General features: G+C 40.6%; 1 protein-coding gene across 3 annotated transcripts in view; it reads right to left on the reverse strand.

The window, feature by feature from the left end:
* The window catches only part of MID2 (midline 2), a 113,431-nt gene that overhangs the window by 66,902 nt on the left and 18,618 nt on the right, over positions 1-27,911 (reverse strand). For all 3 annotated transcript variants that reach the window (XM_084790270.1, XM_084790269.1, XM_084790271.1), the window contains exon 3: positions 14,196-14,291. In XM_084790270.1, the coding sequence (XP_084646396.1) occupies positions 14,196-14,291 (96 nt within the window). The remainder of the gene's footprint in view (positions 1-14,195; positions 14,292-27,911) is intronic.

Here is a 27,911-nt window from a genome sequence, read left to right on the forward strand (position 1 = left end):
TCTACTTCTAATGCTTCAATTGTCCCTACATGCTAGTTTCTTGCCTAGTTTTATTGAGATACAAATCACAATCTACACAATCAATACATTTGACATAGAAAAAAATCCAATGGCTTTGGGTAAGTGTAAAGACTTATGCAACCATTAGCAACCAATCTTTAAAAGATTTTTAAGAAAATTTACTTGTATGTGTTCATTCATGTTCATGTAGATAGATACCCATGGGGACCAGAGGAGGGCATTGGATGCTTTGGAGCTGGAGTTACAGTTAGCTCTGAGCCAACAATGGGGGATGCTAGGAATTGAAGTTTGGTCCTCTACAAAAGATGCTCTTAACTATGGAGCCAACTCCAGTCCAGGAAATCAAACTTGAGAACAACTCTATTACGTCGAAAACGATCCTTATTTTGCCTCATCTACATTACCATTGTAAATCTGTCCTGAAATCTGGGACCCATATACTTAACTACTTACTGGAAATTTTTGTTTATCTAAAAACGGGCACTACAAACTGTATTTCCAAGGTTGAATTCAACTATTTCCCGTTAGATCTAAATTATTGCCCATGTTCCTAAAATGTAATGAATGAAGTGCCACATGACTAATTCCTCAGAAACATTGGCATCCATTGTTTTTCTTGTCTGTACATGCAATGAATCATCAAATTCCATATATTTCATTTACTAAGTATAACTCCAATCCATTTCTCACTCTATCCTTTCTAATTATTACCTCAATAAATCTAACAAAAACAGTTTTTAAAATTAATTTACCCATCCAAGAAATGTGCATTGAGGGCAACATGTGCAAGCCTTACAACATAATATTCCCTAAGTAGTCTGCTCCAGTTTTTTATCTTCATTGTACATTCTTTCCTCGCCTAATACTGGGCCTGAATCCATGGTCTTATAAGAAGCAAGTCACAGATATATCTGGTCCTTCTGCAGATTTTGTTTTGTTTTTGTTTTTCAAGACAGGATTTTTCTATGTAGCCTTGGCTGTCCTGGACACCTCAGTCCTGCAGAATTCTTAATCAAGTAGTCACACAGAATAACTTACCCTCCACACCCCCCCACACACACATTAATTCCATGCTTAAAATAGCTTCATACTAAATATCAGTTGCCTTCTGTCTGACCTTAGGGTAAATTCCAAGCTTCTTAACACGATTTTACAACCTTTGTGGCCAGGTCCCTCCATGCCTCACTAGTCTCATCTTTTATTGCTCTCATTGAGCAAGTCCCTTATCTCAGCTGAATTTTCTCAAATGAAGACTAAGGATAATAAAAGTCCTGTCTCAAAGGTATTTGAGAGGATTAAATAAAATAATACATGTAAAGCACTTAACACACTTCCCGGTTCATATTCAATATTACTAAGTGTTAGCTACGGGCAATGGTAATAAGAATGTTAGCCTTTCTCAATCCCACTCTCTCATGAACTCCTATTTTTAGCACTTGCTGTTGCTTTAAATCGTAGACTCTGCTAATTAGACTATAAAGCCCTTAAAGGCATGCATCATGACTTATACACCTGCTCCAATCCCCAATAGCACTTATCACAATGTTAAACACACAGTGGCGCTTAATGAATGCTTTTTGATAAAAGTCCACAAAGACAAAAAAGTGGTTGACGTTTTAGTAACTCACTGGAGGGACAGTTTATTCTTTTAAGTACAAAGTACAGAGTGGTAGCTCAATCCTGTAATCCTAGCAGGAAGATTGTTGTGGAGAATGAGGACAGCCTGAGCTACACTGAGCTAGCTCAGGCTAACCTGGGTTAAGTAGGGAGACCCTATCTTAAAAAATCAAACACAAAAACATCAACACCAACCCCTCCCACAGAGCTTCATTTGTTTTTTTTTTTTACCCACCAGCCGAATGTGTCATCAGGTTACTGTGGAACCTGGCAAAACTCACTGTAAATCAGCGGGCTCTTTGCAAATGGTTTGCTGCCAATATCATGTTTTTGTTGTTGTTGTTGCTTACAGAAATGGAGTGTGCAAGCAAGAAGGTGCGTAATTCTATTCTCCAGAAACTGCAATTTGCCTTCTCATCTGTGATACCAGATTTTGCTTCTTAAATATCAGCATCCACTCTAGTCTATCAAAAGCAATGCACATTCTATTCCATTAGAAAGCCAATCGAATCCTCCTGAATTGATTTGGAGCTCTTGGCTGGTGACCAGACAGCAACAGGAAACCAGGAAGAGCCCCCAGAGGGCTTAAAGACTCAGGGCTCTTCAGATGCCAGAACTCCCTTGAGGAACTTGGCAAAAACTGTGCAGTACGTTACATACAGAGAAAATGAATGGCCTTGTTTTGTTTTCTCTTCACTTACACATTCCTTCTTTTCTACCATTGTTATCCTTCTTTTCTAAGTCCTGTCACTTCACGTCCTAAGATGGTCTGTGGACCTGAGATTTGACTACTAAGACCTCTTTGGGCATTCAGATGCCTGATGTCCCCTGAAAATGTATGGTTACATATACACATATTGTATTTTGAGAGCAAAGGGTGAAACAGTATGGTTCTACGTAACACTGACTCCAATGGGTACAATGAAATCTTCGAGCTAAAGTTTAATAGGCTTAAAATAATTCCAAACCCATTTGGGGCCTTTGGTTTTACTGAAGAGAAGGTGAAATTGGCTTGATAAATGGAAGAGAATGAGGAGTTGCAGGGGGCAAGCCAGCTCTGTACATAAGACAATATTTTCCACTAGAAGAAACAAAGGCCAAGTTCTCCAGCATTGTTCCAGCTTTTCCCCATATATGGAGAAAACACCAAGGAACTGAAGCAAAGAATTGAAAGAACCCTTTACGGGGAAAGAAAATCCAGGGGTCAAAGCAATACCCATGACCCAGTTGAAATACAAACATCTCAGTGGCCACATAGTCCATCTTTACACACTCCTCTGTCCTCCACAGCACAAAGATGACATTCAGACAGCCATCTATGAAGGAGACAGCTGTGTAGTGTAGCAGTGAGGAAAGGGTACTTAGATATATGCTTTAAAAAATGATCATCACAGGGGAAGCATGCTGAAGTAATGCTCCACGTCACCTGGGCTGAGATGGAGAATCGCCTTTTTGTGCTGAGGAAGTAAGTAGCTAATGTTCTGAGTGTCCACTCACTTCAATTATCATCCCATGAAAGAACAAGAGTTTCTCTCTCTCTCTCTCTCTCTCTCTCTCTCTCTCTCTCTCTCTCTCTCTCTCTCTCTCTCTCTCTCTCACACACACACACACACACACACACATACACACACACACAAAGTGCATTCACTTTTGCAGAGGAAATCTAATTAAATCCTTTCACTGTGGGTAGTGTGTTTATTTTTAGTCTGTTCTCAACGTGATTAAGTATACTTGAGGCAACACCTCTTTACTGCCAAATTCTTTGAAACTGTTTACAAAACGTTGTGTCTCAAAGGCACTGCTTTGTGCTGTCATCATACCCAGCCTTTAGAAGAAGGACACTGCCAGGCAATTTTAATAAGCCAGCCTAGGTCCCATAGTAAACTGACAGACTGTAGGTGCGCTACACCTAGAGAGGACTATCTTAGTTTCTGTACTTACATGGTCCCAAAATAATCCGAGCAATAAGAATATGATGCTGAGGGCTCCTTTATTCTCATTCTCCTTCCTGCCCCAAGACAGGCTCTTAGGCTATGGAAACACACCCTGGGCTGCCAAAGATAGGCCAAAGGCAAGACTATGTGTATATAAGGCTTAGGTTAAGGAATGCCAAGTCTCCAAACAGACCATCTGTTCTTCTAGAGATTCAGAGATTTAGCGAAGGAAAAAGTGGGCTCTCCAGAGCTGTCTCCTTCTATGAATCAGCGGCCAGCGAACAAACAGGCTGCACAGTGCACTGCAAAGAACAGGAGGTGCAGAGGCAGAGAGTTCCGACTGCATCTCAGCTGACTTCATATGTGACCTTGAGTAAGGCATCTATCTCATTTCTCCGGCCCTTGGGTTCATTGCTTGAAAGTGACAACAAGGTTGTCACAAACACTGAGAATGGAAACAAGAATGCCTCTAGCACAGTGCCAGGAATAAATTATTCAAATATGATTCTCTTCCCAGTCCCTGCTGAGCCTACCATACAGCTGGACTTCTCTTGAAAGAAAGAGATAAAAATGGATGTCTCAACAGCTGTGTATGCATGCATGCTGCCTGCCATAATGGTTGTTATAGTTTTAGGCCAAAGTAAGTTTTCCCCCTTTAGGGTGAGGTGATAGAAGACAAACAGAAGGTAAGATAAGAGCTGGACGTATTCCAGGATACAAGACAGGTTGGCTAGGTGGAAAAAGTGTGCGCGCCAGAGCTGAATTGCTACTATTCTAATTGAAAATGGAGAATGGGGGCAAAGTGGGGAGAGTTAAGCAGAGAAGATCAAAAGTGTGCAAATGTTCTAGTCATTTAGTGACCTCTGGAATTTTGATAGTGAGTAATGGGGAATAGAGGAATGTAAGCAAATGGGAAATGGGGTTCCAGTCTGAGGTCTGTCATATCAAAGGAGTGTACACCTATATGTACTATTTTGGCTAAGAAGACACAACCACACTTGAAATTTTACCTGTCTTACAGATATGGGAGTGGAGAAATAGTATTAATATGAATTCATTTAATACTTAAATCTTTTTTTGTTTTTGTTTTCTGAGACGGGGTTTCTCTGTGTCCCTGGTTGTCCTGGACTCACTTTGTACAGCAGGGTATCCTCAAACTCGCAGAGATCCACCTGCGTCTGCCTCCGAGTACTGGGATTAAAGGCGTGTGCCACCATGCCTGGCAAATGCTTCAATTTTATTATGTGTCTATACCCTCCAAATATTCCTACTGCAACAGTTAACATGCTCAAAAAATGTTATTTTACTCTAATATATCAAGAATTGTCACAAAGTAGTTTTGAAGAAGGATTGAATGCATTAGGTACCTGAAAAATTATAAAGTGTTTTCTTTTGTAGTATAAAAATAGGCTGTGCCCACACTTCAGACTGCACAATAGATTTAGAGTCTCCATCTATATTAAATGTCAATTGCTATATACTTAATAAGATTGAATGCAATACTCTGAATTAGTCACTGCTGAACAGAATTGACTAGGTCACTACGCACTTATTTTCCATTGTTCCTGGAAACTATTTTCTCCACCTATAATTCTCATGGTTTCAAAATGGGTATTTCATTTTCACAAGGCATTGGGAGTCTTAAGTCCTTCTTGGGAGCGATCAAGTGTGTTTTTCTTGATCTTCCCTCTCTTATAAAAATGCTCGTTGAACATTCTGTCTAACAGACACCAAATCCCAAAGAACTCCCTATCTTTTGAAACTCCTCAGGCTGAAAGCATTTGTTCCTCTCTAAAACTTTTCTTTCGCCTTTCCTTAGAGGCAGGAGTCTAGAGGGATTTGGGCATGGTAATAGAGACGTTTACATAAGCATCAACAGAAAGATCCCTTAGTTATGCTCATAGAATGGCAGAGAACTGTCACCTACGTAAAAAAAAAATGTTGATTGACATAAAAGCTGAAAGCATTAGTCTGTCACGTTTGCAGAAGTTACTTGCAGTTTATTAAAGAGCCCTGGGGCTGAGATACTCAGGCTTTTCTTTAGGTGATAACATCACCTAAGTATCATCACCACTGTGTCTACTTACCAAAGGAAGCTCTGGAGTATATTTGCTGAGCTTAAAATTGATGGTAAGCCTTTTGGAATGACTGACCTTTGCTTATGCCTCACAAATAGTGACAAATACTTCTGCAAGTCCCAAAGTCAAGGAGAGGAGTCTCCAGCAAGAAGTGTGGAACCCTAAGGGACTACTACTGTTGACAATTACTCCTTCCTACTTCTCTCCCCATTCCACCTGTCTCTGTCTTCCTCTTCCTCCTACTATCACTTATAGAACTTTGACCTTGTACCAGGCACAGTCATGGGTGCTCTACCCAAATTACCATACCTTTCAAGTACAAACAGTATAGCTGATGAAATGGAGGCTCAGAGAACATATCTTCCCTAACAGTCTGCTGCTAGTGCAACTGCAGTCTACTCAATTCCAAAGCTACCAAAGCACACTGCAATCCAGAGCCTACACAGCATTTCTAGGAGTAGCAAGTTGTAAAAAAAAAAAAAAAATCAAAGCTTTGGAACTGGGCAAGATAGTCTTGTGTGGGAAGGGTGGCTAGATGCCAAGTAGGGAAGGGAAGTGGAGCATGCAGGGTTGGAGGCAGTAGCTCTAGTGATTCCTATTGTTATTTACCCGGAAAAAGAACAATAAACAGCTAGAAGATAGCAGATGTATACCGGTCCAATTGCTCTGCATGTCCAAAGGATAATAACTACCAACCCATTTCTCCTTTTATCATTCTGATCAAGCTTCTTGCCTCTTGCATTTCCTTACAGCTTGCTTTCTCCTTGACTTCTCTAAATCTATCTTCCATCCTCTTCTTTGCACAATGGCCTTCTCCCTCAAAGGCCATCAGTATCTTCTTTGATGCCTCTGTAGCACTGGACTCTATCCAAACTTCCATAGTACGAAGACTTCTTTTCCTTTGACATTTTGAGTCTGTTTCTGATGGCTTTTCTCCTCTCCCTCCACTGTTGCTTCCATTTTCTCTCCACTCCCCTCCAGAGTTTACATCTTATATCATCTCATACCCCTAACTCATTGTAAGTCACCCTCAAAATGGGTCCAGAAGGTTATTAGTAATGAGCAAGAGACACCCAAATAGTGTATGTCTTGGCCTTGCAAAAGGAAGTGTAGCAAAGGAGTCAGGAGTTAATCTATCTACATCCAAATCCCTCTCTCCTTTTATTCTTTTTTGAGTCAGGATTTCCCCATGTATCCTTGGCTGTCCTGTAGACCAGGCTGGCCTCAGAACTCACAGAAATCTGCCTGCCTCTACCTCCCTGAGTGCTGGGATTATTTGCAGCTTACATCCAAATCTCTTTGTTACCTACTAGCCACAGAACCTAGGCAAATTACTTAACTCTTTCTGCAGCTCCATTTCTTCATCTACACGGCAGGAAAAAGTAATACTGCTTATATCATAGTTTCGTGAGAATGAAATGAGTTAAAACGTAAGAGGTGCTCCCTTGAAATAGGAGAACTCTTCAGTAAGTGTTGTGATTGTAGTCTTTTGCAAGAGTAATGTGTAAACCTGTAGTTCTTTCTACAGGTTAAGAATGCATTTCTGATTCTGAATTCTTAAATGCACACCATACCTTAGTAACCTTATTGAATGTACCAGTCTTTTTGTTTGGGGAAGGTCACTTTGTTGCTGTATTCTGAATGACAAACAATTGGGCAGAATATCTGCCCTGAGTCTTCCTCTCCTGCACATTCTCTGTGGCTTCAAGTGCTACTTAGAGATGACATTCAAGTTTTCCTCGTTCTAAGACCTCTCTCCTGACATTCAGATTCAGCCAGCTGGGGCTTACCAGGCATTTCCTCTCCGACTTTCTGATCCAAGTACAACAAACCACCCATGTCTAAAAGAACTTCTGTATTTCCACATCTAGTTAAAAGCAATAGATACGTCCATTCAGTCACCCAAGGAAGAACACATCTATGGATCATCCTAGTACTCCCTTACACACAGTCACCCATAGCATCACCAACGAGTATTAATCTATCTTCTAGAAATGTTTTGATTCTATCCCTTCCTGCCTAGTTTTACTGTCACTGCCTCTGGAAGTCTCTTCCTCTTTCCCTATATCAAATGAGATATGTAGATCCAAGGTGGTATGATGCTAGACTTTCCTCATACCAGTAAAAAATCTAAGTCTTCACTTGTGACCCTTGACTCCTGTTCCAACTACCATTCCACAGTCATGGCTATTTTTCTAGGCACAGATTTGATTCAGCTAGTCATCTGCTTAAAGTCATTTCATAGATCTTTAGACTCCTTAGAATAAAGTCTAGGCCTTATCTGCCCAAGACATACAAAACCCATCATTTTCTGGGTCCAAGCCAGTTCTTCAGACTTGCTTCTTGCAATGGTTCTCAAATCTTAGATTTGATGAAATCAAATTTCTGCTAGTCCCCTGAATATCTTTATGCTGATCACCTCTTTATATTGTTGCATGCAGCCCCTTTGATCATTGATCTCATTTTTGTTGGCAAAAGTTTATTCATTTTTCAAGATAATTCCACTTTCATTTCCATTCTGCATTCTTGGCTAAGTCCCTCGGGCACATGTGGATGTTTCTTCCTCAGAGCCAGCCTGTCATCTTGCATTTGTCTTCATTATAACAAGGATTCCTTCACATTAAATTTGCTACTTTATCTGACGGTTTTTTTGGCCAATTTGCATGTTCTTTGGAGGCAGGAGCCATTTTCTACTTCTTGTTACACACCTAGAGCATGGGGTGCCACTGTACCCTGCAAGCTGACATTGCTCCTTCATTAACATCTCTGCTGCCTGCCTCTCAAGAGGGTTATTTTTTTTCTCCTTCAACCTTTAGTTATTATGCATTTTCTCATTTAAAAAGTCCCCTGATTGGACTCACTTCACTGTAATTACTCATTCATTTTTATTATGTCCTTCGTGTGTGTGTTCAAATGGTTTAGATTCCATTCTTCCTTTCAGTTCAACCACCGTAGGTATTTAAGGATCACTGCTGAAATCATGATAGCAGTACTTTGAAAAAGTAACTTCCTGCTGGGTGGTGGTGGCGCCTGCCTTTAGTCCCAGCACTTGGGAGGCAGACGCAGGCATATCACTGCTGAAGCCAGCCTGGTCTATAAAGCAAGTCCAGGATAGTCAAGGCTACACAGAGAAACCCTGTCTCGAAAAACCAAAAGCAAACAAACAAACAAAAAAGAAGAAGAAGAAGAAAGAAAGGAAAAGTAACTTCCTTTAAACTATTTATTTTCTTTCCACTCAGAGAAATGGTTAAGACTCCTGTTGAAACACACACTTGCCCATCCTAAACCAAGTACACAAGCAACAGAAACAGAGATGGAGAACAGAAAGCCACCTCAACTTTCAAGACCAGAGAGAAAGATTTGAAAAAGCCATTGGAACTAAGATCTGGTAAGAGACATAAAGCTCAAATTCCTCAATGCAAGGGAAGCGCACCCCTCCCCCCTTTACCCTACTGCCCTCTCTCTAGCTCCTTTGTTGTTGTTGGGTTTGGTTTGGGTTTGGTTTTTGGTTTTTGTTTTTTTGGGGTTTTTTGTTTGTTTGTTTGTTTGTTTTTGTTTTGTTTTGTTTTTGCCTTATCCTGACACTGCAGTCCTGCCCAGCCCCTTGAGAAGGGCCAGGTGATATCATCTTGCCCACAGAGCTTCTGGGGTGCATTAGCCCTCATACTGTAGCAGTTTGGGAGAAGAGTTAAACGAAGTGGCACGCAAATGTTCGGGAAAGGGTTTGTTTAATGTGCTCAAGGTCTAAAAGCTCAAAACAAAAGTAAACGAAACGAGAAGGGCTATCCTGCCTTCCTTTGTACTCGCTACACTGCATGCTGCTTTACACCCTAGCCAGGCTCTAAGTTCCTGGAGATCGTCGGCATACCAAGTACATAGTGTATGCTCAAGAAACACTGTTGACGCACTGATTCCTACGTAGTCAACTATTTTTCTTCCCTGGCAAATTTTCAGGAATGCCAAAGGGAAGTAACCATCTGTTGGTATACATTTTTCCTTAGCTTTGCGTTACACAGAGATTTCCTTTGGAAAAATAAACAAAGGATGCTTGATGAGCCAGAACAAAGAACTAAATATAGAGTTCAAGTGGCCAGAGTATCAAGGTCAAAGCCTGCTCTTCCTTAACCAGATTAAAGGAGAGCTCGGGCCCTGCATGTAACTCTTTCCTGTGTTCTGCAGCCCCAAACGTAATGCTTTGCAACTACCTTTTTTTGGCAGTCTGAAAGCTAAGCCACAAGTATAAGCTACAATTCAGCTAATACATCTGTGGTGATCTTAATCTTCCTTTCTGTCCTAATAGGAGGGCTCCAGGTTTGTTTACTTTCTGAGGAGAATAGGGAGCAGAAAGAAAACCTAGGATGGAGATGCAGCACTTATGGACGCTTTATGAAAAGTCAACCTGTGACAAAAACAGTCTCAAACAATAAGGAAGGGGAACAGGTTTGGCAGGAATATAACCTATTCCTGTTCTTGCCAAAGTGTCAGCTGGCATCCTCCACCACCGCCCAGTGTGAAGTGCTTGAATTCCACTGTGAATATAGTCATTCTCTACAGACAAATCTGGATAAGATAAAATGGGTGTGTGGGGGGTGTCCAGACACCATTCAGTGTCTGGCTCTCATAATTAGCAGGATCCTAGTATTTATTTCATTGTATAGAGAACTTACGAGTACTTTTGAAGTCGCAAGTCCCTTCTTTAATTGCATTACTAATCCTGGGGCTTGTCCTGAAGCCTTTGGGGCATACAGGCTCTGTGTTCAATGAGTATAATAGGTACTCTGGAAGCACCCTATTATTAAAGGGCATATCTCTAACCTTTCAGAAGGGATGATGTCATAAAAAACAGCCATGGCTTCCATAACCCATCCTGGAGGGGCCCCATCCAAGAGAGGATATTTAAATAAAAGAATTTTATGAAGTCTTTGGGAATTTCATACAATGTATTCTAATCACATTCACCCGCAAACCCTTTCCCCTAACTCCCGCCAGATTCACTGTCACCTCCTTGCCATTCCTCCCAACTTCATGCAGGAGAGAATCCTAAACTGAACAGACTATACATTATTAACTCGTAAAATATAGTATCATGTTCAACACTGTTCATTGTTGGTCCTCAATGGTTTTATTCCATTATCTATAGCTCCTGAACAGGTGTAACTACATCAGAGTGAGTTTTACAGTGTGTAAGCCATTCAGTGTGTAGATAGTATGCCTAAGCTATTTTCCTGTACCTAGCGTGATGCCATTCACAGAAAGGTAGTAGCAAAAGCTGATCTTTTGTGTAGTCAGAGCAGACAGTGGCTCACATAATGGGATTTAATAAGCATCCCTAAGGGTGCTACTTAAATAGCTACTTTGCTCGATCACCATGGGATTCCCTCTTACTCTACTTAAGCTGGCACTACTTTCTTAAGACACAGGTTAACCTCTGAACACTAACTTCAGATGCTACTTGAACTATCATTTCTTGGGCTCTAATATTGCTCCATGGCATAGTACTTGCCTAGCAGGTACCCCAGCACCCAAAGAAAGAAAAATCACCTGTTATCCAAAGGCCAGAGTGCATCCTTCCCTACTAACACAACGATGCATGGTTTTTTGATGCCTGCTGCTACCACTTCAAAAGACCAGAGCAAATAATAAAAAGAACTGCTTTTTTTTCAATTTTTTTTACTTTTACATATACATTTATATTATTACACATATATACAATAAACTACATACAGCAAGAAGGACCATGAAAGAATTAGGAATTATATAAATGTTACATTCATACTATTTTGCCTATTTGTATTTGGCAACCTCGGGGAGAAAATATCTTTCTTATCTTGATAAGTCTACAATCTGAATGTAAATCAATAACTACGATATCTCATCTCTATCAACCTAAAAACTTCTGTCTAGACCTAAAAACATCTTAACCCATAAACAACTAAGCTTAATTGTAAAACTAAACTATCTGGCTTTCAACAAGAACTGGTTTCTTTGTTTTTGTTTTTGGAGTTTTCTTTTGTTTTGTTTTGTTTTGTTTTGTTTTGTTTTGTTTTTTTGGCTTTTCAAGACAGGGTTTCTCTGAGTAGCCTTAGCTGTCCTGGACTCACTTTGTAGACCAGGCTGGCCTTGAATTCACAGGGATCTGCCTGCCTCTGCCTCCCAAGTGCTGGGATTAAAGGTGTGCGCCACCACACTGGCTAAGAACTGGTTTCTTTGGTAGAGCTCAGGGAATCCTTCAGAAGAAGGGGAGGGAGGAGCTAGAGGAGTCAAGGACACTACAAAAAACACAGATCAACTAACTTGGGCTCATAGGGCTCATAGCGAGTGAACCTGCATGAGTCTGATCTAAGTCCTTTGCATAGAACTAACTTATGGCTGTGTCCCTTGGTCTTCTTGTGGGACTCCTCACAGTAGGAGCAGGTGCTGTCTCTGACCCTTTTGCCTGCTTTTGTGACTCTTTTCTCCTACTGGGTTGTCTTATCCAACCTTAATATGAGGGAAGGTATATCGCCTCATTACAACTTGTTATGTCATGTTTGGTTGACATCCCTGGGAGGCCTGCCCTTTTCTAAAGGGAAACAGAGGAGTGGATTGTAGGGGGGAGGATAGAAGTGGGGAGAGACTAGGAGAGAGAAGGGAGGGGAAACTGCAGTCAGGATGTAATATATGAGAGGAAAATACATACATACATACATACATACATACATACATACATACATACATACATACAAACAGGGTGGTTAAGTTCCCCAGGAATCCAAAAAAAGTATTTTAGAGCGCTTCTAACATGGAAGAGCAATGGGATAAACTGTAACTTTGCTTTTTTGACTATTGCTTTCTCTATACTTAATAGTCTTTTGATTTAGAATGAATACAATGATAGTTTTATTTTTAACCATATTTTATTCACTATTATCTATTACTCCACTGTCAATCAAATTCTCAGCTGAGGGATCCCTTATCCAATCTTCTGCTTACAATGCTCTCTTGTCCCTTCAACAGTGAGGGCTTCTTACACCATAATCTAGCAGCATAATCAGAAGCTTTGCTAAAATGGAACATGGAGGGATTCTGATTGGCTGAAAACTATTCGGAAGGACTTTCTTCTTTGTTTCTCTATTCTTGGAAAGGATAAGACAGGAGAGGAAAAAAAAAAAACAAAAGAAGCAAAGTAGCCATTGACAAAGCCAGGACCTGTGAAGTCTGGAAAGGCAGTGAAGAGCACAGTGTCAGTTCAACTTTGTATTTTACAGGTAAGGACACTGAAGGAGAGGCCCTCACTGACGTACACTCATGTAACCAGTTAGTTCATGGAAAAGTGAAAGCAGGAATGCAGTTTTCCAACTAACACTCCAATGTCCCTTCTTTTGGTTCTTTATGCTTCTCCTTACACCCATACCACCATATTCTACAGTTTCACACGTGAGTTCAACCAGTACCCCACGACCTCCATATAGAGTAGTGCCCAGAGGGGGTTATAGTGCTAGAGGATGGTCATTATTTAAGGATGTTCACTATACTAGAAGAAACCCAAGACTGTAAGAAGACCAAACAATTGGGGGATCTGGAATTACTTATGTATAAGGATTCATTGTCTTAGGAGATATTCCTCAGTCTTAAATAGGAATCCTGAACTGCAATCATGATAAAAATTATTTCATCATTTAAAACAAAACAAACTTAATCTCTTATCTGTCATACAAGTAAGACTAAGAGTGGATTATAAAGTTCTATATAGAATTAGAAAAAAATGATCCAATCACTGCCCATGAAAAATCCTGTATTTTATTGGCCTATATTTAGATTTTAAGTATAATTATCACTTATTCCATAAAATCACACAAAACAAGATTATATATATGGCGTTTCATATCTGCTTTTCAGAGAAAAAAAGAAAGCATAACACCTCTCAGTGCCAAAGAGCACTGAACTCCCCTTCAAAGCTCTTGTAATATTCAATGTTGTTAATATTTTTAAACTGCAGTCTTATTACACAGAAGTTCATAATTCACAGACAACTTAATCATAGAAATTCTTTGTTGATAACAAAAAGACTAAGTAGAGGAAATAAAAAATAAGTGAAAAGATGATGCTTAAGGACATAGCTAGGGCCAGGGCTATGGGATGAAGGAAGGATAAGCTAGGAGGCAGGAAAGCAGTGATGATCGAAAAGAATGTTGTACTGAGTGAACATCACCTTACCCTAGGCTTCATCATTCCCAAATTGTCCCGTAATGACTTTATAAGTGATAACATGGAGTTTGATGAAGGATCACTTCCTGTATGATTCTCATACCATCTACTATTTCAACAGAAGAGAGTTCTCTCCATCTGTTGTTCCCCACAAACCATTACCCCTACCTAATCTTAAAAATCATTCACATCTCTGACCTTTCTTAGACCAAAACTCCTAATGGCATGAGATCATCTACATTATCATTCGGTCCTTCTCCCCAGATGGCTAAACCACAATCTGGCAAAAGTGAAGTCCCTCCAAAGATCACCCAGTTCAGATCCAATGAAAGGATTAGCGAATATTACTGTTACGTACCTCAACTTGCTGGCAGATCTGGATTAGTTTGGCCATTTGATTTTCTAGTTCACTGTTGCGCTTAACCAGGTTGGTGAGGTTCATCTCCAGAGTTTGCTACCATTGTGGAGGGTATGAAGACAGCAGGAAATGGGAGAAAGGGGAAAAAAGAACAATGAACTTAGAACCAATATAATATGGAAATCAGTCATCCAAAAGACAGAGCTCTCCCCCTCCTTCTGGGGGGTAGGGGCTCAAAGGTGAGACAGAGCCTCCCTCTTGCTGGCTTTATACTTACACTCATCGGCTGTCTCAACCCACAAAGTCCTAGAATTGTAGGCATATGCCCCCCATGGCCATAAAACCGAGAACTGCACACATGCTAAACAAGTGCTTTACTACTGAGCCACACCATCAGCTCAATAGATTGGTATTTCAGACTTACCAAGTCTGCTACAGGCCAAGAACTGTCCGTCTGCCCTGATTGGGGGAACAGATGACATTCACGACTTTGTAGACTACTGTAGGAATGTACTGGCATTAAGACAACCTAACTTTATTTTTTTTGTAATTTTATATTATCTTTAATTTTTCAAACCATTTCATAGTTACCTTGTTTTGCTCTCAAAAAAAAAAATTCCAGCAGCATAAGAGAAATAAGGTTGGTAATATCACCTTTTATGAATGAATAGACTAAGTAAAGTATACTTTCTGTGTGTGTATGTGCATGTGAGGTGCATGTTTGTATGAGTGCACATGTATGTAAGTGTACATACATGTGTGTGTACATGCTTGTGGAGAGCACAGGACAACTTTGAAAGGTCGTTTATCAGGAGCCATTTGCCTTGCATCTTGAGAAAGGACACACATTTGCCTGCTGCTCACCAATTAGGCTAGGCTGGCTAGCCAGTGAGCCCCAGAAATCTGCCTGCCTCTGCTTCTCCAGCACCGGGATTACAAGTGCACACCACCATACCCAGCATTTCCACATGGGTTCTGGGGATCAAATTCAAGTCCTCATGCTTACACAGCAAGCCACTTACCAACTGTACTGTCTCCCCTGCCCCATAGTTTATTGAAGGATTGCTTCTTGCCAAACACTCCGCAAGACACACACGCACGCACGCACGCACGCACAACTTCACCTTACAAAGAAGGAGATGCTATCATTTTAATGATGAAAGACATGCATGGTAGAATGACAGTCACGTGTTTTACAGCTATGAAACAAGTATATAGCAACAGCTATGACTGAGACCTGGATTAGAGTCTACAGTTTTGAATCAATATTCTATAATGTTTTGCATTGTTGCTTATAACATTATATACTTACATATATATATAGGCATCTTCATGAAAAATATATTGTACCTTGAGTATAATATTCAACAATATCAAATTTTGTATCTCACAGTTTTCTTTCCATAGACACACAGTTTCAAACACAAATCCTGATTATATTTGCAAAATATATACTACTTACCATCACTTACTGGTACACAGTTCCTTTTAGATCCACATTAGAAACATTGCACAGGTATTTTGAACATAACATAATTTTACCAGTACACAGGACTCTAACACATTTTCAGTTGAGCAAGCTACCCTCTTACTTTCCTTGTGTAAAGACTAAAATATGTCTCTCTATATTGATCATGGGTGTTCCTTCTTCCCTATTTCCAAATGTTAGTTTTGATAGCTGCTTCCCTGGTCTCAGTATATACGACATTCTTATCCAACATCTCAGTGCCGCACCAAATATGTCCCAAATATAATACCCCAAGTTCCTGACCCTTAGTCTGGTAGTATTCTTTCCCTAGGTCATGTTCATTGTTTAATTGTTGTCTCCATGTTGCTATCATTTATAGCTGTTTAAAGCTCATGACACTGAAAGACAGGGTGGGAAGGACACTGAGGAGTCAAGGGGCATAGACAAAGAGAGGGGACTCTTGTTCTTGGATCCTTTCCTGTCTAGTAAGTAGCTGGTGGCTCCTTAATGACCTTGGCACTGTTTTCTGAATGTGTCCCAACAGATATACTTATATAGATGTAAGTACTTCTAGGCTGGCTAATCTGATTTCACTTGTTCTCAAATGGAATTTTGAGAACCAGCTTAACTCTTGTTTCCCTTTATGTCAGATCATGATGATGAAATATCCTCCATAGAATCAGGAACTTGAGGGGCTGGAGAGATGGCTCAGTGGTTAAGAGCACTGGCTGCTCTTCCAGAGGTCCTGAGTTCAATTCCCGTCACCCACATGGCAGCTCACAACTGTCTGTAACTCCAGTTTCAGAATCCAACATCCTCTCGCAGATACACATGCAGGCAAAATGCCAATGCAAATAAAAGAAACAAATTATTTTTTTTAAAAGAACCAGGTATTTGCACACTTTAGCAGTGTTTAGAGGGACTTGAATAAAATGGCCTCATAGGCCCATAGGGAGTGGCACTATTAGGAGGTAAGGCCTTGTTGGAGTAGGTATGGCCATGTTGCAAGATGTCGGTCACTAGGGGCTGGGCTTTGAGGTCTCAGAAGCTCAAGCCAGGCCTAGTGTGGTGGTCTCCTTCTGTTGCCTGCCAGTGCAGATGTAGAATTCCCAATTACCTTTCCAGCACCATGTCTGCCTGCCTGCAGCAATGCTTCCTGGTAATAACGACAGTGGACTAAACCCCTGAACTGTAAGCCAGCCCCACTTAAATGTTTTTCCTTATAGGACTTGTCATGGTCATCATGTCTGTTCACAGCAATACAACTCTAAGACAGTAGCCTTTGAAAGAATATAGCCTTGCCCCATTTCTAGTTGGTTCTCTTTGTTTCTTGTTAACAGATGAAGAACTAATTGCTCAGCTTCCTACTCCTGTCACCATGCCTGCTGCTTGCTGCCAGGCCTCCCCATTAGGATACTGGAACTGTAAACCAAAATAAACTCTTTCTTCTATAAGTCAGCTTTGGTATTGGTGTTTTACAATAATAGACTAGTCACTAGCACACAGATCTTTCTTGACTACCTTAGCTTTAGTTCCACGGAAGTGACTCATGCCACTCTGCTTTGTTTCATTTAGTTCTTGTGTCCCTGTCATCTTTCCTTAATTCTGCCCCCATCTAAATCTGTGTTCTCAATAGAAAGGAGGAGAGGGAAGGGGAGGGCAGCAGTCATTGAACTAGGCTCAATCACTAAAATAAATAAGTGTTAAAGGGAAAAAAAAAGAAAAGAAATGACACCTCAGGGATTTAATACAACAAAAATGTATTGAGCATCTATTTGTGTCCTGGGTGCAGTGATTTTCAAAGATGAGAAAATGAAGTTAAGACTCATTTTGAAGCCCAGCACAGTGGTGCACACTGGTAATCCCAGCATTTGGGAGGCAGAGGCAGGTGGTTCTCTGTGAGTTCGAGGCCAGCCTGGTCTACAAAGGAAGTCTAGGACAGCCAGGACTGTTACACAGAGAAACCCTGTCTTAAAATAGAAGCAAACAAAAAAAGATTGATTTTGAAGTACAAGTATGAATTTAACAGACAGAGATGATGAAAGATATGGTGTTTCAGGCATATAGAATAAGATGCTCAGATGGCTGCGACAGGAGCATGACTTGAGCCTATGAGCTTCAACTGCTGTTCAGTCACTATGTACTGAACAACACAGTAAGACTCCTTCTCTCAAGAAAAAATAAATACCATCTATATTCAAGGATCAATTACTTTGGCTAGAACTGGCTAGGGTACAAGGATGGAAATGGAGTTCCAAGCCCTATTTTGCTGGGTGTGGCTGTACACACCATTAGCCCAAGCACTTGGACAACAAAAATATGTAGATCTCTGTGAGTTTCAGGCTAGCCAGGGCTATAGAGCAAGTTCCAGGCCTGCCAATGCTACATGATAAGAACCCGTTGGGAGAAGAAAGCCATATTTTGAGGGTCTGGAATGCACAAATGGTTTTGTACCTATTTTCTTTAGTATCAGGGGTTTACCAGGGGCTGTTGAGTGAGGAAATGACATAATCATTTAGGATAGTAACCTAACAGCAGTATGGGGAACAAAGCAAAACAGGAAGGCCTGGGAGGCAGAGACACTGGTGGTGAGGATGCTGCAGTATTCAAGGCAGTGGCAAATACAGGTCTAGGCCAAGCTCAGAGGATAATCAAGAGAAACATGTTTCAGGAAGAGATTCATCACTGTCAAAGGTGCAAAGACAAAGAGAACGTGAGAATTTATTTTAAAGGATGTGGGGGGAGGCTGGATTGGGTAATCAGAGGTCACAAGTAACCTCGGAAAAGGAGTTTCAGTAGGGTTTTGGAAATAGATGTTAAATCATATGGGGTAAGAGTAGATCAGAAGGCTGCAAGCCTAGACTCCTCTCCAAAAGCTCGACCATCAAGTGAGGAGAACAGAGCTCAGTTTGATCAAAGGGTCTAGTGTAAATTAGAAAGGGGAAATCACTCGTGGATCCAATCAATCCAAGAGTTCCTCCAGCTGAGTAGTCCACCTTCTCGGATAAATGGAGATGCCACATTTAAAAAAAATCATTATATCAACATATTGGATAAGTAGTCCATTGATTGATAAACCCAGAAAAGAAAAAAATGTTCAAAATTCTATGTTTGCCACTGCAATGTGTTTCCATTCTAACACGTGATTCCATTGGGAGAATGTTTTTTAACAAGTACATGAGACCTGTTGTAAAGCTGGCATCGAAATTGCTATATCATAAATAATTCATACCGCAGAGTGCGACTAAGATCCCCGCTGTGTGCTCCTTATTTATGGTCCTGAACTGAGACTCGTGGCTTGTATAAAGCTACAGAAAACAAAAATTAGGGCTGAACACATAATTTGGGGTCTGGTTAGACTACAGGCCTTGGGTTACCATCCCAAAATTACGGCAAATGGTTGGTTTGCTCTGGCCCCTAGCAATCTGAGGAATGCCAGTCCATTTTAACAACACAGCTCTAGGACTGACAAGATGACTCTAATTTCAACCTTGCTTTATTAATACGAAAAATGCTTTGAAAACTAAATCTTTGGCTGATGAAAACACCATCTGTAGATGGCTTTTTGCCACCAATTTCTTACATTGTGAGACGTAACGGGGGGGTGGGGGGGGTGGGCGGGGAGAAACTGAACACTTCCTTACTTCCTAGTCATTTGTAAGAAATTAAAGCCTCCTTTCTAATTGCGAGTGATTCTCAATAAGGACCATATTCGTAGGGAAGCAGTGAAGTGAAACAGTCATGCAGCCGGTCTCTTCACCCTTTCCAAAATGCCCAGCACTCACAAATCATTAGAACTAAAATGTCTGGGTCACTCCAGGTTAGAATGGCGTGCTTCATTTGGCCACATAACTATCTTGTCCATATCATGTCCAGTAAACAAGGTAGATTTGTGTTTGTGTGTGCATGCACACAAAATCTTTTCATGTCTACGTAAACATGTCTCTTGTTATTGTAACTCAGTTTTGAAGAATCACTTTGTTTTGCTCCTTTCTTTCGTCTTCCAGTTAACGGCTGGGCTTGGTTCCCTCTGTCTGAGCCCAGTTAATACAACATTCTCAAAACAGTTGACCCAGGACAGCAAGAGAGCCAGAGTGGCAGGGGAGATTGCAATGGAGATATCTGCTGGCAGGAAACGGGGACAGGAGGTTGGCAGGGCAAGCAGGATGAAGTTCCCATTTCCTGCTGCAGGAGGTTACCTCTGAGTCTTTCTGCATTTCCCTTTTGTGAGGGGGAAGAGCCATTTTAGCTTCTGCAACTCTGAGACCCTCTTCACCTTCTAACGACTACACTCTAGCTCCCACAAAATTGTACACGGCTCTAAACAGCACAAAAAGAAGGGAAGATCTGGCTGGCTTCCATAATTGAGATTGTAAGAGGCCGGTGTTAGCTAAATTGGCCGACTACGCTGATTCCATTTTCGCCCTAATTCTATTTCATTTGTATTGTATAGACTTGGTCTCTTTATGCTCTGTAGTCCCTTTCTTAAAGAACATGACTTTCTTTCCATCCAGGAAGCCAGGCACAGGCCACTCTTCTTTCAGACAGCATCCCATTTTTCAAAACGCCCTCTCTGACTCACCTAAATGATTGCTTTTTTTTTTTTTCCTTAAGACACAGGTTATTTAAGGTAACATTCTTCTTTCTTCCCTCAATACATTTAGGTCATATGTTAAAAAAAAACAGATCTTCATTAAATGGCAAGAGATTCCTCTTATGGCATAAAGTGGGTCCTACTCTCCCCTTGCCATGCATCATGCTGTGGAGGCACATGTAGCCACACACACATGATCCAGTAAGTCTTAAAACCTGGAAAGGGCTCCAGCTCTTCTGTTCGTTCTGTTAAGACAACTAGTATTGCCATCGAAGGCCTGTGCTCTATCTAGCTTTCCAAAAGATACAGGGCTAATATTGTGTAAACCTAGGCAACATTACAGACTTTGGGGTTTTTATATGGGAATTGAATCTTGGGGCAGAGGATAAGAGTGAGAAAAAAGAAATCAACCCCAAAGTTAAGTTTTTAAAGATAAAGACAACTTCCATGGATTTCCATGTCATGTAATTCAGTTGGGAAAAGTGAGAGAAGGGTAAACATAGAGAAGAAATGGGGTAGGGAATAGAATCATGGCGTAGATGAGGAAATAAGGACCAGAATGACTGTTTTTGCATTAAAACCAGGGAAAGTAAAGTCATCATCATCCCCATCCTCCTCTTCCTCCTCCTCCTCATCATCATCAAGTCTAAGGATGTAATTCAGTGGTAGAGCACTTACTTAACATGTATAAGGCCCTATGTTTAAACCTCACTGCAACAGAAAACGGAATTTACAAATTCAGTGCGTATGTGTGTGTGTGTGCTTTTATATATACATATATTATGGATATGTGTATATAAATATTCATACATATAAAATATGAATATATGTATATATACATATGTGTGTGTATCCATCCATTGGTAATCCTAGCATTCTAGAGGCTGAGGCAGGAAGATCATCCTGGAGTTCTAGCCAACAGAGTGAGAACTTGTCTCCACAAGCAAAACAAATATCTGAGTCAGTGCTATAATGTCCATTCTTCAGCATCCTTTTTCTTTTCTTTTCTTCTTCTTCTTTTTTTTTTAATCCTATCCATACATGGGCATTACCTGCTCCTCCAAAAACAAGAAGCCACAGAACCTTAATATGCTTTGCGGTTCATGTTCTACCTTCTTCATCTTTTCCTCAAGTGTTTGTCTTAGAAATACTTACTTTGCTTTTGCTTCAGTCTGTCACTTTATATATCAATTACATATGGCCTTTCAACAACAGAACACACCATCTGGTCTACAAACTGAAGCCCACACCCTTATGTTAGAGTTTATTCTTTCTCCCAACATTTATTTGCTGTTGTATAGATACAAGCTATGTCCTACAATGAGATGCGAATGACAGTCTAGATGTGTATCACACAAGCCAACACTACTTAAGGTTTGTTAGAAGATGGCCAGACCCTCAAGCCAGGTGAAATGGGTTGTCACACCCTCCTATTTATCTGCATATATCTGTATCTGCATATATTGAGCAGACTCACACCTCCACTTCTGTCATGACCAGGAATGTGATTTGAACCCATTCTGCATGTTTCCCTTCTTTTTAGGATGCATAGCAGTATTAATTAAATATTTAGCTTACATAAGTAAATTGTACTTGGAACTTCTAAGAACATCTATATACAGCATTTATTTTGGTAACACTCATCATAGTGAGTAAATGCCAACTTTACTAGGAACCTCAGAATTCCAATTTACTTGTATTGCCCCTCCTTACCACCAATCTTTTGGCTACCATCTTTTCTCTTTAATCTGTTCTCCTTTCATATATAACGTCTGACCACTGACCACAGCACTGTGAGAGTTATCCATTGACCTCCTTTTGCATGGCTGTCCCTACATTCTGAAGCCAATTAAATCTACTCCTCTAGTCATGATTTTTCAGCCACCGGAAAGCCTTGAATTTCAGTTCCTTCTAGATCCTGCCCTTTCAGTTCTTACAAGAGTCCATGGGTTCCATCTGCCAGATGTTTGAACACATTCTGTTCTCTTAACCAGAACATCCTCATTCACTGATTCTGTAGCATTGCCCAATAAGGAAGTCTAAAACCTACCCAAAGGCTCTCCTACTGTCCCTCTGAGGCTCTCATAACTTCTTGTGCTAGCATTACCTTATAACCATCGTCTTAATTGTCTGTCTCCTCTTGTTCCACCAGAGCTGAGATTAAGCTGTATTTATCACTGTAATATCAACATCTTTTCTTGTGCCTGGCCTCTAATAGATGGTCAGCAAATGTCTGATGAATGGATGTTGAGTGACCCATAATTACATGGTACCTCTTCCTTACTTTTTTTTCTGTCTTCAGTGCCTCCATTTTAAAGACATCCCCAATTCAAACACCCTTCTTTAATTCTCTCCACCATCTGAAACCACTGCACTTGTTCACTGAGCCCTGTCAGTTCTTTCCTCATGGAGTCTGTCTATTTTGACCCTTCTTTGATCACAAATCTATCTCCAATTCTCAGTTCTGAGACTGATGATATCATTTCCCTAGCCTAAACTCTGGGATTCAGAGCAGCCTGTGCAAATCTCTATCATGTTAGCAATCAAACTGAATTGGATTTTTCAATTGATGTGTCTGTCTTCCCTACTAAGCTCAAAGCCCCACTGTGGCAAAAACTGTGCCTTCTTGCAGCTCCCACTCCCGCCATAATGTACAAAATATCCAATAAACAAAGTAAGTGTTGATTAATTGTCAAATGAATGCAGGATTCTCTAGCCCAAATCCCTAATGCTACAGTTTGTAATTGGTCCTTCTATCTTCAGGTGAGACAAAGAACAAGGCATTATTGTGGGTAACTGCAGCTGTGCTGGTACTGACCTTTACTTGTTCTTGTTTGTTTGTTTGTTTGTTTTGTTTTTGTTTTGGTTTTGGTTTTGGTTTTTCAAGACAGGGTCTCTCTGTGTTAGCCTTGGCTGTCCTGGACTTGCTTTGTAGACCAGGCTGGCCTTGAACTCACAGAGATCCGCCTGCCTCTGACTCCCGAGTGCTGGGATTAAAGGCGTGGGCCACCACACCCAGCAACCTTTACTTGTTTTTGTCTGCAATTGAAACGTTGTGCTCCACTGGTTGCCTTCATTTTCTTGTTTTGAGTCTCATGACTTGCCCCTAGGTTTGCCTCCTCTTGGGGACTTTCCACAGTGCTGTTTGATTGCTAGTTCCTCCCCTATATAAGCAGCTCTGCTACTCCCAATAAACAGCAATCTCTTAGCACGAATGACCCATTGTTGGGTGGTCTTTTCAATCTGCAGACCCTCGCCGTTTTCATCTTCAAATGTCACTCCTTTAGCCTCAATGATTCTTGTTTCCTCAATATTTTCTTACACATATTACTTTTATGCAATAGGTTCTTTTGTCCGATAGTAACAGACAAGATTTTCATCATCCTGAAAGTAACCTGACTCATCCATCGTGCTTCACAGTATTCTCACAGTAGTGATTTAGCTCACACTGGTGACTAAAAGACCTGGAACAAAACAGTCTCAAAACATCAAGGTGAGGACACAAATAATTGGAGTTCTATTTGCTAAACTTCCTCGTAAGCTAGAGAGATGACAACAGAAAATATCTTCCAGCACAAGGTCCTATTACTACTACATGAATGCGGAGCCAGAGACATCGATGAAATCTTGGAAGGAAAAGACAAGGATTCAGGTTAAGTCTTAGCAGTTTTAGTCGAGATGGAATTAAAGCACACATACTCAGACACCCACGTAAGCTATTTACAGAATGATTCTGATTTTTTTTTGGTTTGTTTTAGAATCATGTTCTGTTCTCTTATTTTTGAGACAGAGTCTTGATATGTAGTCCTGGATGGTCCAGAACTCACTCTATAGATCAGGCAGGACTCAAACTTGCAATGAGTGACCCTCCTACCTATTGCTCCCAAGTGCTGAGATTACAGGCATGTGCCAGCATGTCCTTGCCTGTGTTTGTTTTTCTGTGTTGTCTTTTTTTTTTTTTGAGACACATTCTCATGTAGCCTAGGTGTACTCAAAATCACTGAGTCAAGAATGACCTTGACCTTTCATCCCAGCACTCGGGAGGCAGAGGCAGACAGATCTCTGGGAGTTCAAGGCCAGCCTGGTCCACAAAGTGAGTCCAAGACAGCCAAGGCTACACAAAGAAACCTTGTCCCCAAAAAAAGAATGACTTTGAACTCCTGATCCTCCTTACTCTACCTCCAAGTACTAAGATTACAGGCATTCAACACCATACCTGGTCCTGGATTTATACATACATATGATGGGGAAGAAGTCTTGAACAGTTAAGAGAAGCCAGTTTTGCAAGCAATAGTAACTTTAAGATCTGGAGTTGAAGGCTGAAGACAGAGTTAGCTGAAAACCCCCTTGACAGCTATTAGCCTTGACATCCCCATGCATCCATTATGATCGTTACCACACCTCAAAGAGCACAAATCCCAACTAATTTTTTTCCTTTTCTTTTACGTTTGGTAGAAATGTTAAATTGAGTGCTGTGTTTCTTGTTATATTTAGCAATTGTGACTCGAGACCCAAGTAAACCAGGTATAGCAACAACTTTTTCCTCTCATCTACGTTAAGCCACCCTGGTCTCTACTGAAGACGTGTCTAATTAAGCATAGATGTCTGGCTCACTTGTCAGACTGTCCCTAACCCTGCATGGCCTACCCTTAGAATGGTTATTTTGAGTCTCTAACCCTCTCTAGGTTGTCTACAGAAAGTTTATCTTGCCCTCATGATCCACACCTGTCCAACTTGTCAGTAGATGTCACAGACATTAATCTTCATATACAGTGACACATATTTATAGACACACTGATACGATGCCACAGAGCCATTTGCAGTCACAGATTCAGGCAGGAATGTGCATACTCAGATGATGCATACATATTTATGCAAATACACCCTCTTTCCAACTCAGTCTCTAATAAAGATATGAATCGTCTCATGTTTATATTCATACTCATATTGGTTCAGATCTAATCAAATGCTCACTGGTAAATAGTTGAAAGGGTGACTATCTTAGCCAAGAGAAGTGGCTGTCAAGTGGGTGCACAGACAATTGACTGGGGAAAGACGGTGGCAGAATGAGAAAGGGGAGGGACGACAGAGTGACTGAGTATGAAGAAGGACAGTAATCAAAGTGATAAGATTCTGGAATGTCTTCTTTTCCAATATTTTAACTTTTACTGTAGCTTTTCTTTGAACATTCTCTAAGTCTTTTTGTTTGTTTGTTTTTTGTTTTTCGAGACAGGGTCTCTCTGTGTAGCCCTGGATGTCCTGGACTCACTTTGTAGAGCAGGCTGGCCTCGAACTCACAGCAATCCACTTGCCTCTGCCTCCTGAGTGCTGGGATTAAAGGCGTGCGCCACCACCACCCAGCTCATTCTCCAAGTCTTACATCTTTCCTTCTCTTTGTCTGGGAATGTTTAGCTCTGTGTCAATCTTTCTTCGCACGTGCGTGCGTGCGTGCGTGCGTGCGTGCGTGTGTGTGTGTGTGTGTGTGTGTGTGTGCGCGCGCACGCGCGCATGCTTTACTTTCCAATGGAAGAAGCTTAATCTAGTTCCAGGTAATATACGGTAACAAGACTCTTGATGTCTAAATGTAGCTTCATTTAAGAATTATTTGGCCGGGCAGTGGTGGCGCACTCCTTTAATCCCAGCACTTGGGAAGCAGAGGCAGACGGATTGCTGTGAGTTTGAGGCCAGCCTGGTCTATAGAGTGAGTTCCAGGACAGTCAGAGCTGTTACACAGAGAAACCTGTCTCGAACCCCCGCCCCCAAAAGAATTATTTGTAGTGATGAATTAGAGGAAATGAAAAGAGAAAAAGAAAATGTGCTTGTTTACCTCTTTCAGGAAATTCCTCTATTCCCCCTGGCTTTTATGAGCTTTATTTTTGGCAGGCTGTGGGCATGAAAATGTGAAGACATCACTCTCAAAGAGAATTATAATAATCACATCTGATTTATTCCGATGTCACCATAGGGTTAGGCAGTTGGAAAATCCAATAATCAAAATGAATAGGCACTTAAAATTAAGGACATGTCATACTTTTGCTCACTCTCTGGGCTTGAAAATTGTCAGTAGTTCACAGGAGGCATTTTTAGACTTTCAAGGTATTCATAATGGCAAGACTGATTTGTATCTACTAAGATGAGAACAAAAGCAAGCTATGTGCACTAGTATACTTCCTATAACATCATTACTATGCTGAGCATAGTGGCTCTGGCTTATAATCCTAGCACCCAGGAATCAAAGTCAGGAAGATCATAAGTTCAAGGTCAGCCTGTGTTACGTTAGAAAAAAAAGTGCCAGTGCCTCAAAAAAATAGAACTCAAAATAGAACAAATAATAAACAACCCCCCATTGTTATGAAGACTTAATTTATTTGGATTTCTTTTTTTTAAAGATTTATTTATTATGTATACAATGTTCTGCCTGAATGCTTGCTTGGCTGCCAGAAGAAGGCATCAGATCTCATTATATAGATGGTTATAAGCCACCATGTGGCTGCTGGGAATTGAACTCAGGATCTCTGAAAGAGCAGCCAGTGCTCTTAACCTCTAAGCCATCTCTCTAGCCCTTATTTGGATTTCTTAAAGATATACTGTGTACATGTGCTTGATGGACACAAAAGAGGATACTGGAAAAAAAATCATATCTGGCGTCAAGGAATTTGTGATGTCTCTATAGTGTGTTGGAGAACACTTGTGGGGTTTTCCTTGAGCTTTAAAAAAACAAAACAAAACAGAAATGGATAGAGTTCCTAGGCAGGCCATGAGAAGAACACTGGTGAAAGTAGAAAGAATAAAAAAGGCTGGATGTTTAGTACACAGTTTGGACGCTTATCTGAGTAGATAAAGCTGGCAAACATGAGTTGTGAGGGGAAAATGTAAATGAGCAGCCAATGACAAAAAAGCAGATTTTAGAATATCAAGTTAGAGTCTATCAGCAAGAGAGAGCCACTGCAATTAGCCTCTTTTTATGAACCAACATTTGCTAATATACTAATATCAGCCCTTTATAAGGGAAGGAACTGTTATAAATAGAAATTCTGAAATGTGAAGCAATTATAAAAACATAGCATAGGTCATGACGTAAGGTATGTGTAGCTGTCAGGACCATGAGTATTCTCTGAATTAATTAAGCCACCAGGAGTTTTCTGAAAGTTGTGTGTCTCAAATCTCAATCGTATAGGCATACTAAACAAATAGCAGTATAAAACATTCAATAAGTACCCCCCAAGTCCTCAACTCTATTTTGAGAGCATGTTCAAAAAACAAGTGAGCTTCCAATTACTCTGACCTTTCGTCTATACTGTAATGGCTTTTTTTTAAAAATTGTTGTTGAACAACATTGCAGGTCACTAATCCTAGTCAAGGAGTTTGAATATGAAACTAAAATAAACATTGCATCCGTTATTGACCATAAAAGTTAATGTGTGTGTGTGTGTGTGTGTGTGTGTTGTGTGTCTGTGTGTGTGAGTCCATGTGTATGGGAGAAGTATACACTATCATTCATTCTGTTTTCTAACAGAACTTCCTGTTTCTCTCAGTGCCAAGAGATGCGCTCAGGTCCTCTCCCCCATAGCTTCTGCCAGCTAGCTGGCTTTCTCCATTCTCTATAGCAAGGAATCAAGGAATCAAGGTGAATAATCACAAGGGCTTTCGAATT

This window comes from Acomys minous (assembly GCF_964271855.1).
Source record: "Acomys minous genome assembly, chromosome: 7".
NCBI classification, from domain to species: domain Eukaryota; kingdom Metazoa; phylum Chordata; class Mammalia; order Rodentia; family Muridae; genus Acomys; species Acomys minous.